The sequence below is a fragment of the Hibiscus syriacus genome, unplaced genomic scaffold (assembly GCF_006381635.1).
Source record: "Hibiscus syriacus cultivar Baekdansim isolate YM2019G1 unplaced genomic scaffold, ASM638163v2 tig00005465_pilon, whole genome shotgun sequence".
Lineage (NCBI taxonomy): Eukaryota > Viridiplantae > Streptophyta > Magnoliopsida > Malvales > Malvaceae > Hibiscus > Hibiscus syriacus.
In genome coordinates, this window is record NW_024062059.1 from 334,225 (window position 1) to 353,836 (window position 19,612).

At 32.5% G+C, this 19,612-nt stretch overlaps 1 protein-coding gene and 1 pseudogene across 1 annotated transcript; one reads left to right on the top strand and one right to left on the bottom strand.

Annotated features, from left to right (window-relative positions):
• The first annotated feature begins 9,605 nt into the window (after positions 1-9,605).
• On the top strand, positions 9,606-11,013 carry LOC120199692 (transcription factor MYC1-like). The gene has a single exon (XM_039200709.1). It carries the CDS (start codon positions 9,606-9,608, stop codon positions 10,995-10,997), a length of 1,392 nt encoding a protein of 463 aa, XP_039056640.1. The 3' UTR covers positions 10,998-11,013.
• Positions 11,014-16,651: 5,638 nt separating this feature from the next.
• LOC120199731 lies at positions 16,652-18,724 on the bottom strand (annotated as a pseudogene).
• Between the last annotated feature and the right edge of the window lie 888 nt (positions 18,725-19,612).

The window sequence follows — 19,612 nt, forward strand, 5'->3', positions numbered from 1 at the left end:
TTAGTAATAAAAAGGGATTTGTGGTCGGTTACGTTTGGAGAAGGATTAGCACCCCACAACGCCCAAAATTGGTACCCATTGATTATAAAATTGTCTCTAGTAGTGAAAATCTAAGAATTCGAATATAAATTTAATTTATGATTCTATTATTCCATATTCAACCGCATAATTTTATTTAATAGAAAATTATAATTCAATATTTCATATAACTAAAACTAAAATATATTAGTTTTAGGCTTTTATAAAATGATATTTATTTATTTTAAAATATCAAAATATGACATCAAGTTACTTTAAGACAGTAATTTCTTAATATTTAAAAATAAATAAATATTAATAAGAATATGATAATTTTTCCTAAAAAATAATTTAAATAAAAATGAAGTAAATATATATATTTTATATAAGCAAGATATTTATTTATTTTTAAAATATTAGAATAAGACATCTAGTTGTTTTAAGACAACCATTTCTTAATATTTATAAAATAAATAAATATTATTATTTAATTAATTTATAAAATTAATCAAATAATACTTACCAATTTTTCATATATATATATATATATCTTAATGTGTCTAAGATTAATTAAATAAAGATAAAATAAAAAAATAATTAAAGTATTAAATTAAAAGTATTTAAAAAAAGATAATTATAAAAATAAAATAAAATTATAATTAAACAATGACCGAGATAGGAAACTTGATGGTAATAGTTAGGCCAAGCATTTTAATATGATTTTGACTTAAATAGAAGTTTTTTTTAAGACAAGATTAGTTGCATAAATGATACTAAAAGGGCAAGCCACGCTAAATCCTTCTTGAAATGTGATTTTAATGTATGGAGGAAGCTTAAAGGTCACCTTGTAACACTCCAACCCGTACCCGAAAACGAGTTCGAGATGTCATATTGACTTTTTAAAACAAAATTCTTAACAAAATACAAAACCTTTGGACTTATTAAGAAAATACAATAAATACTATTAAATTATGCATCATTATAAAAATTTAAGGCAAAACGTATTTATGAATAGTATTATACGGTACGAACAATACCGTGAACAGTAATGAACATTACCATAAACAGTGTTACAGTGCACCCATAACAATATATTTAAAACTCGTAAAAATTTAACCGTTCATTACTGTGCATTTACATTTACATAAATACATTTAAAATGTTACAAAACTCGATCAGAGCATAAATACTTAATTTACCGACTTTGTTTACATGCCGACCTATTTAACCCATAACAATACATACTATTTAATCTACTTTTGATCTGACCTTCAAGTGGAGTTATGTTATTCTGCTGAGCTTATAATAGATCTCTCTGTTGTTCGGTACCTACGTGTAAAACACTTACACGCTAAGTCATAGACTTAGTGAGGCATAATAATAATAACAATGAAATATAATAATGATGTCATAATAAGATGAAATGTAATGAAAACATCTATACAATCCATGTAAGCTGTATAACAATGTATCTTACCAATAATCTCGTCAAATTAACCATTATGAATTCATATAATAAGTTCAGTAGATTCAATAGTCCATGATACAATACTGAGAACCCGAGCTATATGAGTACTGTGAGGTTGTGCACAAATGATGTCACCACAACTCGTATAAATTACACCGAAGTGTCACGTAGAATTTGTCTCGAAGGATCGCATAGAAATTTGCACCGAAGTGCCACGTAGAATTGCACCGTAGTGCCATAGAAGATTGTCCATAAGGACCACATAGAAATTCCTTAAAATCATATACATATACCAATGATCAAATAGGTGTCTCAAAAGACCTCATACATGTTCCAAAGAATACATATATGTCCCGAAGGACCACGTAGAATTTTGTCCCGAAGGACCGCGTAGACCCTCTACTCTTGGCATGCTAACTATACCTATAGTTCTCATCTACATAACATGGGCTTTTATAATTCACATAGTTTTATCGCGTAGACATATCATTTCCATACCTTTATCACATAGACATATCATTTTCCATACCTTTATTACATAGCTCATATAACTTTTCCTACATATTCATGTCACATAATGCATATAATATGAATTCATGTCATGTATCATAATATGGAATGTGATCATGTATCAAAATATTGAATCTAGACTTATCACAAGTCTAGAACTGAATATACTACTATATTCATGTTATGCATATGCACTCACCTATATCTCTTTGCCTTTTCCTCGATCGATCTTACTTGTCACTTATTCTGGAACTTGTTTTGGCTCGATATCTACATAATTATAATTTTCAAGACAATTATAAGAAGCCTAAACCTTATAATTCAATACTAATAACTTAAACGAATTTAATAAACTCATATTCCTAATTTCCTTTAGGAGTGTACCGATGCACTATGGGTGCATCGGTACCCAAATTAGGTTCAAAATTCCTATGCATCGATGCACCCCTTAATGCATCGATGCACCTTCAAATTTTGTCTTAGTGCATCGATGCCCATTCATAGTGTATCGACGCACATGTCAATAATAAACTGGTTTCACCCGAAAATTCCACAACTTTTCATTAAATTTCCTTATATAAAACTCCTTTCATACCATTAAACTCAACTGTAACAACTTTAACTAACTTTTATCATTCCAACACTTTAGAATTTCCCATATCTCATTCAAAATCTTAAAACTAAGAATCATACCGAAATTTCCATGTAATCCAAACTTATTTCTAACACTTATAACTTATTATTCACACCTATGACAAGTCAATTTCAACTTCTAAATCCATTTATGCATCCTTATTCAAAATTTCACTTATCCACTTCCTATCTTTAATCCTTCATAACTTACAAATCTTTGAGTTTTTATGACCTTTTTCATCTCCATCATCTTTCCTAAAGCTTCATGAATCAAAACCATACTTTAATTTGAAAGATTAACCAAAAGAAATCCAACTTACCTTGGCTTGGGTGCTTCATGGTTGGGAGAAGAAGATGATGAAGAAGATAAGTCTCTGGAAACTTATCTTCTAAATTTTAATTCACATGGGTATTATAATACCCACTAACTATTATTTTATTCTTTTATTTGCTCAATGACCCTTTTACCCTTTTACCCTTTTACTTCTCCTTCACTTATTAATTCATCTTACACAACACATTTCAATTAATTCCTTCACTTTTCAATTTATTTAATTTGATCACTAAATTCTTAAAATTTCATACTTTGGTCATTAACCCGGTATTGAGGATGTTACAAATCTCCCCCCTTAAAAAAATTCGTCCTTAAATTTTCATTACACGAACAAATAGGAGTATTGATGTCGCATATCCTCTTCACGTTCCCACGTTGTTTTCTCTACTTTGTGATTTCTCCATAGAACTTTGACCAAAGGAATAGTTTTATTCCTTAGTTGTTTCACTTCGTGAGCTAATATTTGAACATATTCTTCCTCATAAGTTAAGTCAAATCGAACCTCGATCTCTTCTGGTGTCACGATATGAGAGAGATCAGATCTACATCTTCAAAGCATTGAAACGTGAAAGACATGATGTATCTTTTCCATCTCAGGTGGCAGAGCTAGTTGATACGCCATAGGTCCTACCTTCTTTACAATCTCATAAGGTCTAATAAATCTAGGACTCAACTTTCCTTTCCGACCAAATCGTAATACTTTCTTCCAGGGAGATACTTTCAAGAAAATTTATCTCCTACTTCTAATTCAATTTCTTTACTTTTAAGATCAGAATAGGAATTTCGTCGATCAAATGCCACTTTGAGATTATGTTGAATTTCTCGAACTTTCTCTTCCACATCTTGAATCAAGTCCGGACCAAGAACACTTCGATCTTTGAGTTTATACCAGTTTAATGGCGTACGACATTTTCTTCCATATAAAGCTTCATAGGGTACCATCTTGATACTGGACGGGTAACTATTATTATAAGCAAATTCCGCCAATGGTAAATATTTCTCTTATGACCCTTTTAACTCAATTACACATGCTCTCAACATATCCTCCAAGATTTGAATAGTCTTTTCTGATTACCCGTCAGTTTGAGGATGAAAATCCGTACTAAAGTTTAGGCGAGTTCCCAATGCTCCATGTAGGGATTTCAAGAATCTCGAATTAAATCGAGGGTCTCGGTCAAAAACTATAGAAATAGGCACTCCATGCAATCTAATAATTTCTCTAATATACAACTCTGTGTACTTTTCCATAGAGAAATTTGTTCTAACCGAAAGGAAATGCGTTGAATTAGTCAATCGATCAACAATTACCCAAATTGAATCTCTTTTGTTCGGAGTCAAGGGTAACCCCGAAACAAAATCCATCGTCACATTTTCCCACTTCCATTGTGGAATAGAAAGCGATTACAATAATCCCGACGAAACTTGATGTTAAGCTTTGACTTGTTGACATATTAAACACTTAGACACAAATTCGGTGATATTTCTTTTCATTCTTGACCACCAATACCGATCCTTTAAATCCATATACATCTTGGTTCCACCTGGATATATCATCAATGGACTACAAAGAGCCTCTGTCAATAGATCTTTCTTCAATTCTTCATCGTCTGGTATCACCATTCTTCCTTTATAATACAATTTCCCATCCGACTTAACCTCAAAATCTTTAATTTCTCCATTCTTTACTTGTTCTATTCTTTTCAAACACATTTCATCTTTACTTTGTAATTCTCCAATTCAATCCAACCACGTTGGTTTAAGCTTTAACTCTGCACATAGACCATCGTCTCCCGTTAAAGATAATCTTGCGTCCATGGCTCGTAAAGTTACAAACGTTTTCCTGCTCAAAGCATCTGCTACCACGTTAGCCTTTTCGGGATGGTAGTCAATTATTACATCATAATCTTTTAAGAACTCAACCTATCTCCTTTGCCTCAAATTAAGTTCTTTTTGAGTCATCAAATACTTCAAGCTCTTATGATCTATATACAAGTAACAACGTTCTCCGTACAGGTAGTGACGCCAGATCTTGAGAGAAAACACTACAACAACCATCTCTAGATCATGTGTCGGATAATTCTTCTCATGCGACTTTAATTGCCTCGAAGCATAGGCCACCACCTTGCCTTCTTGCATTAGCACGCATCCCAAGCCATTATGGGATGCATCACTATACACCACAAAATTCTTATCGGATTCAGGTTGAACCAATACAGGAGCTTCTGTCAAAATTTTCTTTAAAGCTTGAAAACTTTCTTGATACTCTGAAGTCTAAAGAATACATATATGTCCCAAAGGACCACGTGGAATTTTGTCTCGAAGGACTGCGTAGACCCTCTACTCTTGGCATGCTAACTATACCTATAGTTCTCATCTACATAACATGGGTTTTTATAATTCACATAGTTTATATCGCGTAGACATATCATTTCCATACCTTTATCACATAGACATATCATTTTCTATACCTTTATCACATAGCTCATATAACTTTTCCTGCATATTCATGTCACATAATACGTATAATATGAATTCATGTCATGTATCATAATATGGAATGTGATCATGTATCAAAATATTGAATCTAGACTTATCACAAGTCTAGAACTGAATGTACTACTATATTCATGCTATGCATATGCACTCACCTATATCTCTTTGCCTTTTCCTCGATCGATCTTACTTGTCACTTGTTCCATAACTTGTTTTGGCTCAATATCTACATAATTATAATTTTCAAGACAATTATAAGAAGCATAAACCTTATAATTTGATACTAATAACTTAAACGAATTTAATAAACTCACATTCCTAATTTCCTTTAGGAGTGTACCGATGCATTATGGGTGCATCGGTACCCAAATTAGGCTCGAAATTCCTATGCATCGATGCACCCCTTAATGCATCGATGCACCTTCAAATTTTGTCTTAGTGCATCGGTGCTCATTCATAGTGTATCGATGCACATGTCAATAATAAACTAGTTTCACCCGAAAATTCCACAACTTTTCATTAAATTTCCTTATATAAAACTCCTTTCATACAACTAAACTCAACTATAACAACTTTAACTAACTTTTATCATTCCAACACTTTAGAATTTACCGTATCTCATTCAAATTCTTAAAACTAAGAATCATACCAAAATTTCCATGTAATCCAAACTTATTTCTATCACTTATAACTTATTATTCACACCTATGACAAGTCAAATTCAACTTCTAAATCCATTTATACATCCTTATTCAAAATTTCACTTATCCACTTCCTATCTTTAATCCTTCGTAACTTACAAATCTTTGAGCTTTTATGACCTTTTTCATCTCCATCATCTTTCCTAAAGCTTCATGAATCAAAACCATACTTTAATTTGAAGGATTAACAAAAAGAAATCCAACTTACCTTGGCTTGGGTGCTTCACGGTTGTAAGAAGATGATGATGATGAAGATAAGTCTCTGGAAACTTATCTTCTAAATTTTAATTCATATGGGTATTATAATACCCACTAACTATTATTTTATTCTTTTATTTGCTCAATGACCCTTTTACCCTTTTACTTCTCATTCACTTATTAATTCATCCTACACAATACATTTCAATTAATTCTTTAACTTTTCAATTTATTTAATTTGATCACTAAATTCTTAAATTTTCACACTTTGATCACTAACGTTATTGAGGATGTTACACACCTATTATGTTTATAATATGTTAATATAGGCCTTATTAGTTTTGGAATGATTCAGACATGTTTATGAGTATCTCGAACAAGTTTAAGTACAATTTTTCTTAATTTTACACAAATAATATGAATACTCTCTCTTTGATATTTATACTAAAGAATTGGTATTGATATTAATAGATTAATAGTGATATTCAGACTTCTACTAGTCAAATTTAGTACCGATACTGAATAATAGTATTGACATTGCTATCTTAATATCAATATTAAACAAAAAGTATTGATACTCATGTATCATTTTATTCGATAATTTGTTTTATTAATGTTTTATGTTTGTTGTAATGGTTTATAAGCCTTGAATGTTTAATTTTTATGCAAATTGATCCTTCTTGGTGTGATTGATTTCTTATAAGTATAATTTTAAAATTTAATTGAGTCTGAAACTGATTTCTCAAAGAAAGTTACAATAATAATTCTTTTGAAATTGTGAATAAGTTAAACGAATGTTGATTTAGTATTCTACCCATCATAATGATACTTTTGAAATTATGAAAATATTCTACACATTATTTATATAGGATGTACTCGTGAAATTCAACCTCCTAAGTCAACCACTTTAATATTGTATTTACATAATTCTAATTCTAAAAAAAAACATATGTACATAATTAACAGAGTGATATTTAATAAATTTAAAATTTAAATTCAAATTTTTATAGTATCATCCATCCATCATGCTCAAAATGTTATCTACTTTATAAAATAAAAAAGGCTTAATATTAAAATAAGTGCCCAAATTATACATCGATTCTCTTAAATTATTATATTTATAAAAAAACATTAATTTCTCTTAAATTATTAAAAAAAGGCCCAAAAATACATGAAATCCCCAAATCCTATCCTTAACTTGCCGCCGCAACCCTTTCTGGCCATGACCGCCACCGCCGGGATAGTCTCTGTCATCCTCCTAGTCATATGTCGTCGTAGTTGATATCGAGATCTCGATTTTTATCTTAGGGTTTGTCGGTATAAAATGTTGATTCACCGTCGATCGACCCTCGATCAGTCACGATTTTATGGGGAGTTTTGGTCACCGGGGGAGATGAAGTCGAATGGTGCTTCGTCGACGGCAAATGGCGACGACCGACATAGGTTTAGGGGTTGAAATGAATGTTTTTAAAATTTTGGGGTTATTTCAAAATGTTTATATTTTTCTTTTAAAAAATTTATAATTTTTGATTTTTTTTAATGAAATTTTTAAAAGCACCAGATTGTGACACGTGTTACTTAACGGGGAAACTAACGTCGTTGACGACCCGATCACCTAAATGGATAACGTTTGTAACGTTAGACACCTGGATGAGTCAAAAAAATAGTTTATGCACCTATTAAGAAAAAAGTTGTATAGTTTAGACACTTATTTTTATATTAAGTCAATAAAAAATTAATAAATCTCTATGTAAAGAAAAGAGAGAAAGATATTCGAAATAATTAATCAAACAAGTGAATACAATTTAAGACGAAAATTAATTCGTTCTTCAACGGTCCACTCTTCTTGTCATGAACCAAGATACATCAACACAATATCAGTGCTTATAAGAAGATGAAATCATGTATAGAAGAGATAACTGGTCAAACACACTATTCTCTAATGATACGGAATCCATCCTCTAGCTAGGGCATGTTTCATGTGCTTTAATTGCACACATATAGAATTTTGGGACTAAAGGCTCCTCCAAAGAGAGATGTTAACCAAAGATTTTTGATGTTATTGGACGTGATAGTGTTACCAATAATACGTCATCGTATACTCAAATTCAATTATATAGTAATTTTTAAGATAAATTATGCATTTGGTCATTCACATATTCTTGCGATTTTGTTTTGATCACCCGACTGTTCTTTATTAATAACATTAAATTTTGGTTTCAATTTAATCACCCATCATTAAAAATTAACGGTGATTTTTAACGAGAGATATGTTCTTCAAAACTTGGTGGTGACTTTTCATTTTGTTGTTTCAATTCACTGTAAAAAAAGATTAACGTTTATGCTAACATGTCACCATAAGATTATGTCATGTTATCATTAAAATGTACATATAAATTATCAAATCAACATTTTTTTAATAAAACAAATACTATATTAAGTGACGAATTAAAAGTGTGCACTAAAAGCATTAGCAATAATTACACTAATAAGGTGCCCATTCTTAATTTTTACTTCAATGGTCCCCAAAGGGAAAACATAAAACATTTAAGCATTGATGTTGATTTTGAAATTTCTTTGAAGCATTCTACATGCATAGCTCCATGCACCGACAATTTAGTGACGATGACAGTTATCTTAAGAAAGTTAAAAGAAATTATATGAAAAAAATCTAATCTTCCTGGGAAATAAAAGGAAAAATGTCATGGGAAATTAAAAAAAGAAGCAAAAGATGAGCACGAAATCTACCATAACTAGTGTTAGTGTGAATTAAAAGTGGGAAATTTACTACCGGTTGAAAGTTCAGACAGGAAACCCTGAACTCTCTACATCAATTAGATACGATAATATAGATGAAGATAGAATTTTATATTACGAAAATATTTTTTTAAAATTTTAAGGAAAAATGAACTTATAAAATGTTAAGACATAAAAATAATTTTTTTAATAAAAGTTATAAAAAAATATTAAAATATTTAAAAATTTAGATTGCCTTGATAGGCTCCTCTCGGGTTACATGGAGGATGGTATTTTTCTGGGCATCTAGAATAAGATGTCCACGTGATTACGGTGTAAACATTTTGACCAAGAATAGTACTATTAATAATGGTCCTTTAATGGCCAAGAAAACTTGTTTTCTCCGAATATCCCAACCGAATCACTCATTCCTCTCTTTGGAGTTTCCTGCTACTTCTACTACATAGCTGATATCATTTTCGTTTGTCGCAGTCGAGCCCTATTCGACACCACCATGGCTTGTTCTTCACCGTCTTCTCTGAGTACCCAAGGTCCAGATGCGTTACCTACGGTGCTACAACGCCTCCAATTCATCGTCCAAAAAAGGCCTGAATGGTGGGTTTACTCCATTTTCTGGCAAGCTTCAAGGGGTGCTCAAGGTCACGTTGTTTTATCATGGGGTGATGGCTATTTCCGGGGGACACGAGACTTCACAGGCAAATCTAGCAATAAGATAATCCAACAGAGGAAGGGATCGGGAAAAGAGGTGCAAGATTTTTTTAACGAATTGGACATGGACCGAATGGTGGATGGCGCTGGGGACGGCGACGGCGATCTCACCGATTACGAGTGGTTCTATACCGTGTCGATGACTCAATCCTTTGCTGTTGGAGGTGGCATTATTGGGAAAGCTTTTGGCTCAGGCTTACATATTTGGTTGTGTGGAGATCATGAACTCCAATCGTACCCATGTGAGCGAGTTAGAGAAGCTCGAATGCGAGGGATTCAGACCCTACTGTGTGTTTCGACACCCCTTGGAGTTGTCGAACTGGGATCTTCAGAGATGATCGTGGAAGACTGGGGCACGGTGCAGCTTAGTAAATCAATATTCAGTTCGAAGCAGGCTGCAGTCCATGAATCTCAAGTCAAAATTTCGACCACCGGTATCCCTTTTCTCGATTTCGGAATGGTTTCAGGTGACCAAAAGGAACCGAATCTTGAAGAGAAGAAAACTCCAGGTTTGAACCGGTTTTCACCGGACTCGGGTGCTGATTCCGATAACAACTTCGCCTCTGAAGAGACGGAGTCGAACAGCAGCCGACCAAAGAAGAGAGGACGCAAACCGGGGAGTGGGAAAGAATCCCCAATAAACCACGTGGAAGCAGAACGGCAGCGGCGCGAGAGGCTGAACCACCGGTTCTACGCACTCCGATCCGTCGTTCCAAACGTCTCGAAGATGGATAAAGCATCTTTGCTTTCGGATGCAGTAGCCTACATCAAGGAACTGAGATCAAGGATCGACAAATTAGAGACTAAACTCTTGGTACAATCCCAGAAACCAAAGTTGAACTTGAATCCCATCAACGTCTTCGAAAACCAAAGCACGAAACCCACATTCGACAATACGATCAAGCAATCCTCTAGTTTTTGGCCAAAGGCGGTGGAAGTCGATGTAAAGCTCGTGGGATCGGAAGCTATGATCCGAGTTCAAAGTCCGGATATAAATTATCCGGCCGCCAGATTGATGGATGCTCTTCGAGACCTAGAGCTCCATGTTCACCATGCAAGCGTATCGAACGTCAATGATCTAATGCTTCAAGATGTCGTCGTCAACGTTCCTACCGGAATATTTATAAGCGAGGAATTCCTTAGCAATGCTATCCTCCAAAGATGCTCTTTGAACTAGCTCTCCGGTCACCGGTGAGATGCGCTTTTTGTCATCTTCCTTCTCATGTTTAGTTGTTCATGCAGTTAATAAACTAGCTTGTTATATGCATGAATATATATTTCCATCAACAAATCAACTCAGACACCATTTTGAAATAACATAAAATATCATAATTTTCATTAAATATGTAATGTATTAATAAAAAACATCATTTTATTCAAACTTGATATTAATTCGTATATCGTTAAGTTGATAGTGAAAGTTTATGCTTAAAACAATTCGAAAAAGCTCATAGAGACTAATTAAGACTGGCAATCCCTTTCCTATAAATTATTGTCCTCTAGGGTTCATATGAAAAAAGAAATGAAAAAAATGAAGATTTTGTATTCCTTAATTAGTAGTTCCCGGCAAAATGGCCGAGTAAATGATGTGAGGAAAAAATTACCAATATAATCCAATCGGGGGATTATTTCTCTATCTAGGGTGAACTGCACAGTACCAATCTAAAGACGCCAGGTGTTTCATGCGTCTTCAAACTAAATATGAAGACTTCACAACTGCATGGCGTTTCCAGGCAAATTGAGAAGACCTCAGGAGTGCATGACTTCTTCAGACCAATAAAAAACCTTAATTCAATAAATAATATGATAGATGTCTTATATGTGAAAATCATTTTTCCCACAACCCTACGTGGGCGAGGAAGCCGTAGTTCCCCCATTTTGTGAAAAGTCTTCTGTTCGGTTAATTTTTGTCCTCCATTGATATTGTTGTTCTCTTCAGTTAAGATGAAATTACAACATTTTCCTTTTACTTGCTTGAAAGGATTTTAATAATATATGTGAAATTATTTGAACATTTCAGATTTCATAAATAAAGTAAGAAGATGATACTTTAGGGTAAATAAGAAATAATAATTCATATTTTTTTTGTTATTTGTTAAGTTAAAATTAAGTAGAAGTTCATTCCTTAAGTTGAGGTTCAAATTATAAGGTTAATGATATGGTGTGTAATTTGTAAATTTGTACATAAGAAAGAAAAAAAACTTCGTTAAATTTAAAAAAATAAAATAATAATTTTACCATTATATTAGTTTATGATTTTTGAGAAATTAAATTAAAGTTTCATTTTAAGGGTTAAAATATAATTTTTATCAAAATCATATATAAAGATTATAGATCTTAAGGGACTAAGATTATTTGTAAAAGAAGATTAAAATTATATTTTGTTTTCATTTAAAAGGACAAAGCCCCTCCTACCCCTATAATTTTATGTAGGGATGGGTATGGATTAGATAGAGTCAAGTTTTGGCCATTCTAATATGAAAAATTTGTATGTCTACCTAATAATCGAAATGATTTTAGAAGAATCTTATACTCTCCTCGAATCCGATTCGAAACTTGAGAGTGAGAATTCGTTCAACTCTACCTAACTTGACATCAACCATCCAAAGCTTAGATTCACTAAATCAAAAGAAAATTTCACAACAAAATAAAAAAAATAAAAAAGAACACAAAAATCCAAAAATAAAATAAAAAACAATGGAGAGAAAAAGAAAAAGAGACTTGTCATTTTGGCATGGTTTTTTTTTTTTTGACAATTCTAATAATGAATAAGCTTCTATTGATGAGGAAAATAGTATAATTTTATTTTGACCCGATCTGACGGTGGAAGAAGGAGATCAAAACAAAAGAGATAAATGATTTTGGGCTAGATTTATAAACATCAAAGTATTCTCCGATGAAACAAACACCAAATTTAAAATTAAGAAGTTTGGAAAGTAATGTTAAAAAATTTTGGAGTTTAATGGCAACTAGCACGACGACCGGTGTCGGCCTATACGTTATTGAAGATAATTTTACGATTTCAGAAATTTAAAATACAGACGGATTAAAAAAATTGAAGAATGAGAAGAGAATAAAGGAAAAGTGAAGAATTAAAAGTAAAACTTATTTTTTATAGTAAAAATATTTTGGTCAGAATGAATCAAATGCTTTTATCATAAATTTGATTTCAACTTACATTCAATTATTAATTTTTTCCTAATTAAATAGTAATATATATATATAAGTTCAAAAGATTTGATAATTAATATTAATGACTGAAATTAGGTGCTCAATAAGTCATAACATGAAGTATGACTTTGCATATATACATTTGACCTTTGTATTATAAGTAAGGCCATATAATTATGACTTTGCATATGTACATTTGCAAAATCATCATTCAAATCTATTGAATATATATATATATATATATTCAATAGATTTGATAATTAATATTAATTACTGATATTAGGTGCTCAATAATTCATAACATGAATGATGATTTTGCATATGTACATTTGACCTTTGTCTTATAAGTAAGGCCACATAAGAGTGATTAATGAGTTGAGTAGTTCTTGAGTAGTTCGAACTCCACTTGGTCAAAACTCAGTAAAAGTTTGACTCAGGTTGACTCGATTCGAGATCTTAACGAGCTGATTCGAGCAAATCCAACTTAACTCAATAAGTTCGCGAGATTTTTTAAAAATTTTAATACTTATTTAAAAAAATTATTTCATTAAAAAATTACTAATTTTCTAATAGATAATAAAAACATGATAGATGACTAATCTATTAATTATAGTATTAGTAGATTTTACCTATAGTTAAAAAAAATAAGATAAAAATTTTAGTGAACTTAACGAGCAACGAGCTTAACGAGAACAAGTCGAGCAACAAGTTTTTTTAACGGGCACAAGTCGAGCAATGTTTTAACAAACTTAACGAGTAACGGATAGAATCGAGAAATAAATTTTTTAACAAACATGAGTCGAACATTGCTCAACTCGCGACCGATTCGTTTGATAAGCACCCCTAACCACATATATGGTGACTGATATACCACAACACAAAATATTTTATATGATAATATTTGGGCCACCTTATCCGATGTAGCTTAATATGCTTGGGCCTTTGTCATTTCAATGGGATGGCATCTCATATTAATTTATTAAAAAAATGATTTCTTTCCATTATATATAAGGTTCATTCTAAAATTGTTATAAGTATTAATTTTTTTACATAAAAGTTTAGTTTAGGATTGGCTACCCCAGTCTAGGGTCAGGGTATACCTAAGATCCAATTGAGATTTACATAGGAATTTTCATATTGACTACCAAGTTTTATTAAGCTAAGGTGATTACAAAATAGTATATGTTCTAAATACTCTCAACCATTTGATAATGAAAGCTCAATCACTCAACTGCATCCGTTGGTGTTTGAACTCGTAACCTCTAGGAACAACAATGATTCTTTTAACCACTAAGGTAAATCGATTCGTGCTAGAAACAAATTAAATATATACAATTTAAAATTTGTATAATAATATATCATCATTTAATTTACTATCAGTGTATATACTTTATATATGATCAATAAATTAAATATATATATATATATTAATTAATGGTTTAATACGAAACATCCAACACTACCATATTGATATTAGAGATATTATATAGTATAATTAGAATATAACCGCTTGTTATATTTCTAAAATCAATTTAAATTTTTAATTGAATTTCATCTGATGTCTCAGTGGTTAGAGCGAGTGTTGTTGTCTTTAAATGTATCGAGTTTAAGATGTTACATTTGTATTTGTACGGTGTCAATGATTAATAAAGATTCTGAATGGATATTATCTTTTAATTATCTTAAATTATTTAAAAGATTCTGAATGGATATTATCTTTTAATTATCTTAAATTATTTAAAAGATATTTAATTAAATATGATATTAAGTACACATCCTAAACACCTAGTACACGTGGGTTACACAGTTTAACAACAATATATGAAGCAAAAGAGTCTCTTGAGCTTAAAGTTTACAGCTAGCAATTGTTAGGTTTGTGCCTTTCACCAACCTGAATGAACATAAGGCGTGGGGGGAACCCCATAAGTAATCTACAAAATTTTGCTAAGTGAACTAACAGTTCTTCTATTTCTGCCGATACACATTCCATTGGTTTGTCTTTGGAAAACTCCACATTCGGGGATGGATGATTTTATGTTAGGACTGAACTTGGACGTAAATAGGTAAATTTCAATTTATAAAATTTTCGATAAAAAATACATAAAATTTTTAAAATATATAGTAATTTTAAATTTTCAAGGGAACAACTACCCTACCCGTCCCCTCGGTCCATCCTTGATCAGAGTGTTGTAAAAGTTGGTGCTTAAGTCCTAACCAATTCAGGAAAATTCTTTGTACAAATTTCTTCTCATTCAATAGAATATTCATGGCAAGTTGGACAGCCGAAAATAAATTTATTTGCCCCATGATGAATCCACGAGTTTCCCAAATTTTATGGTACACGACACTGATGACTTGAACTGCACATTTACCATGGCCAAGCTGGTAGGGGTTTGCCCTTTGGTTCACTGCTTTGCTTGCTTATTTAGTCTAGAGCTAAATGAAAACACTTAGTTTTATTTGTTCTTAAAATTTAATGCAATTTCATGGATAGAATATTAATTTGATTTACATCATTGTTATTAAAACATTCATAAAATTGTGGGTTTATATACATTAAACATAATTATCTATTTAAGGATGGAGTCAATTTAGAATTGTGTTAAATCTAAAAAAAATAAAAATAGTATATTTTAGAACTAATTTGAATGTTGATTTGCTTGATAGTTAGGTTTCACATCATTTTCTGAATATTTTAAAAGAAATTATGTTTTCTAATGATACATTAATTAACAAGTTAACTCAATGTAATTAATTTATATTTTATATTTTATTTTAAATAAATATTATAAATTTTATTTCGATTTAATATTAAATTCATAAAAATAGAATCAACTGCTAATTGGTCTAATGAGATGAGACAGTAGATCACTTAAGTAAGATTAGGAGTTCGAATATCGACATTTGTTTATAGAGCAAAATGTATTGGAAGAGTCACCCCATATTGAGTCTTTATAAAATATGATCCGAAATAATTAATCAATAGATAAAATACGCAAGATTAAATTATTATGCATTTCTTACAAGGGCATTGGATTCAATCTTAAATACTAATTTTAATAAATTCTTAGTTCAATTCAATGAGTAAGTGTTGGATCCCTTTTACATAAACTCTAAGTTTATTCCTTCTGTAAGCAACAACAACAAAACCATATTCCCATATGCAATGGGGTAAGGAGAGGTAGATTAGTAGGCTGCCCCAACACCAGATTGAGAGTAGTTTCCGTGGAAGACCTCCGGCAGTCAGAAAATTAAAAATAAAGATAAAATATCATGCATGTATAAATAAAATAAATAAAAACATAGTTGAACAGTCTTCATATGCAGTCATTCATATGCGCGTCTGTAATGAGAAGTAATTTCTGCCAATAAATCTCTGTGTAAAAATCTATGCGTAAGTTTGATTCCTTCTGTAAGCAATTTTACATAATTCTGTATGGTTTAACTTAAATACAAGTTTTGGTATAAATTTAACAAATTATTAGCCTAGTTTAATGGTTAAGCATACAATTTTTCTAAAAGAAATTAAGGTTTTAAAATCTGTTTACGCTAAAAGTATTATTATGTGTGTCACCACTAATTGATAGAATAAAATTTAAAAAATACATATAAATTGCAGACAATAACGAAAAATATTTTTTAAAAAATAAGACTAAGGCGTAAAAACAATAACACTTTGTCTGATAATCTTATAGAACTTCATATGATTACAATTAATTAATTAAACATTTTCATAACTCCGATAAAATATTGACTTAAATTCAGGAATTAAAATGAATTATGCATTTCACTCCATTTTGTACGCTTTAAATTTAACCCCAATCGAGGAGACCATTCCAAGCTGGATTTTTCTGTTTAATTACTCGTTGATGATGCATTCCAAATCTCCTCAAGTTCCCTGGCAAACGCCTTTTGTCTGCCGACAACGATCGTAATGTGGTCTTTGTTCTCGACGACCTTAACTCGAGCACGAGGGATTTTTCTTTGGACATTGTAGCTACACTCGAGCGGGATCACTTCGTCGTCTTTGCCGTGGAATATGGTGACGTCACAGGTCAGTCGGTCGCGGACGACGTCCAAATAGCGGTCGAGCTTGGTCGCGGTGCCACACATAATGTTGTGGAGCGTATGCCAGGCAGCGTTGTGTGTGTGGCAAAAGAACCCTTCCATCAAGAATGTCCTCATCCTACACACATAAAAAAATGCACTAAAATTAAGGGCCATACGGTAGATGAAGGTCGATATCAATAATCACAGCATAAATGAAGTCGATGCTGATGGAACTATGATTGACTGTTTCAGATTAAGAATATTGGTAAAATGTTAGGATTGACGAAATTCAATTCACCTGTTTCTGGTGACAAGTTTGGTGAGAAATTCCCATAGCCGATGATTCTTGCATATGACGAGGCAAATCGTCCGGCTGATGTGCTCGTACCAGCAAGCCAGAGATGCGCAAAACGCCATCACCGGCCACACTCGTCGTGGGCTAATTTTCTCATAACATATTGTGTTGCAGCTTCACCCTTTGGCACCGGGTAGTATGGCTGCCAATGTTCATGTACAACATTTCTTATTAATCGGTAAATATTTTCACTTACACTTGGTAAAATGAAGGGAAATTTACCGGTGTAAGCAGGGTTAATGACTTGACCGATCCCGGATGCTTTACAGCTATGGCAAGTGCTAATATGCAGCCTAAGGAATGAGCCACAATGTGGAAAGATTTTACTTTGTAATCTTCAAGCACGGATTTTTCAATCATGTCCACGTGCTCCCTCAAGGTGTACAGAGAGTCGGCTGGTTTCGGACTTCTCCCGAACCCAAGAAGATCGACTGCCAAGAACCGGTAAGTCGATTTCGCGGTGGTCGAAAAGTTGGGGAATAGAGTTTCAGTCCAAAATGCTGATGATGAAATGAAGCCGTGGATGAATATCACATCTTCTCGTGCTTTATTATCTGAAATCAGAGTAATATAATGAAGTTAGCAGATTCGGATCATATTTGATTCAGTCGACCATAACCATTTTTTACCCTTTGGTGCTTGGGCCTTGACAAAGAGAGTGTCGTTGCTGGAAGAGGCCCAAGAATTGCAGAATTTACAATCGCAGTCGGACCATGTAGGGATATGATGAAGTTGCTGACCAACCATCTTGCCCTGAAGCATTTCCACAACGATGGAGTTGACGGTGAACATCGATCTCGTCGACCCTCTCTTCATCTTCTCGCAACGCTTCATCCTCGTGCCGTCGAACTTGAGTTTCTTCAGCTCGTTAACGGTGAGCTTCGAGGCCTCGGCCACCAGTGATGGACGTGAATAAAGGGTATCCGAAATGTCCTCCAGCTGCAACTTGCTTGAATTGAGGCTAACAATCTTGGACTCCCCTTGTTCGGAGACCAAAATCTTGCCGCCGCCGCCGCTTGTGATGGCTTCTTTAGTAGGACAGCAGTAACAAGGCCTCCACTCGGCCTCGATGCAGAAATCCGCCACTTTGTAAGCAAAACACAGAATGGAATCAACAAGGTCGAGAACAGAGAAGACGACGAAGCTCACCGCTGTGTTCAGAACTCCCCCGATGAACTTCACGACGGAGCCGGTTTTACACATTACACCCATTTGAGAATTACAATAACAATTAAAGCTAAAATATATGATAAACAAATGGAAGGACTCGGTCGCGTTCTATATCATCGTTTCTTCTCCGTTTCACTCGGTGATGAAATGCAGAATACACGAACATAAATAGAAACCTAAACCATAATATGGAAACGTTAAACTTTATTTAATAAAAAAAATATTACTATATAATATTTTACATACGATTAACCATAAAAAAGTAAATGATATATTCGATAGTCAAATCTAAAACCATATTTGTGTGCTAAAAAGAAGCGTGTGGGAGAGATTCTATTAAAGGTTAATTGTGGGTTGCCCAAATTTTGTTACAACAATTGGCCAAGGAAGAAGAAGGTTGGTGGTGGTTGAACCTCCAACGGAGAATGATGAAGAAGGATTTAATTCTATACTTCTTCTCATATTAGACCTAATGTTCAGCCTAAATTATTTTCAATTTTAATATATACTTAAAGTTAATTTATTATAAAAATCGTTATATGTACTAATATGATTGGTTTAAGTTATAAGCAGTTTGATATCGCTTAAGCAAACTCTCGAGTTCGAATATTTGTTTATACAGAAAATCCTTATTAGGAGACTCACCACCAAAACCAGGTATGTGACGCATGTCTATTCGGATTAATTAAGACGAAACTTTAGAACTGAGAGGGCAACAAAAAAAAAATCGTTATACGTGATAATATAGTGACTTAAATTGTGACTTAAGTGGAAGTCGAATTTGACGTAGATGAAAAATGAAAGAAGAGAGAGAAAGAGTAAGAAAATGCAATAGAAAAGAAGTAAGATGGAAGGTTACGTGTTAGACATTTATTGGAAAATAAATTATTAACCGAATGTAATAAATCCTTTTACTTAAACATGTATTTTTACAATAAAAAATTATATATCTAAAATGAAAAATGTATGCTTTAAACATTTATTTTATAATTAAATTAAACGAAATTATACTGTATTGAGTATTGACAGTCACGGTAGCCTACTGT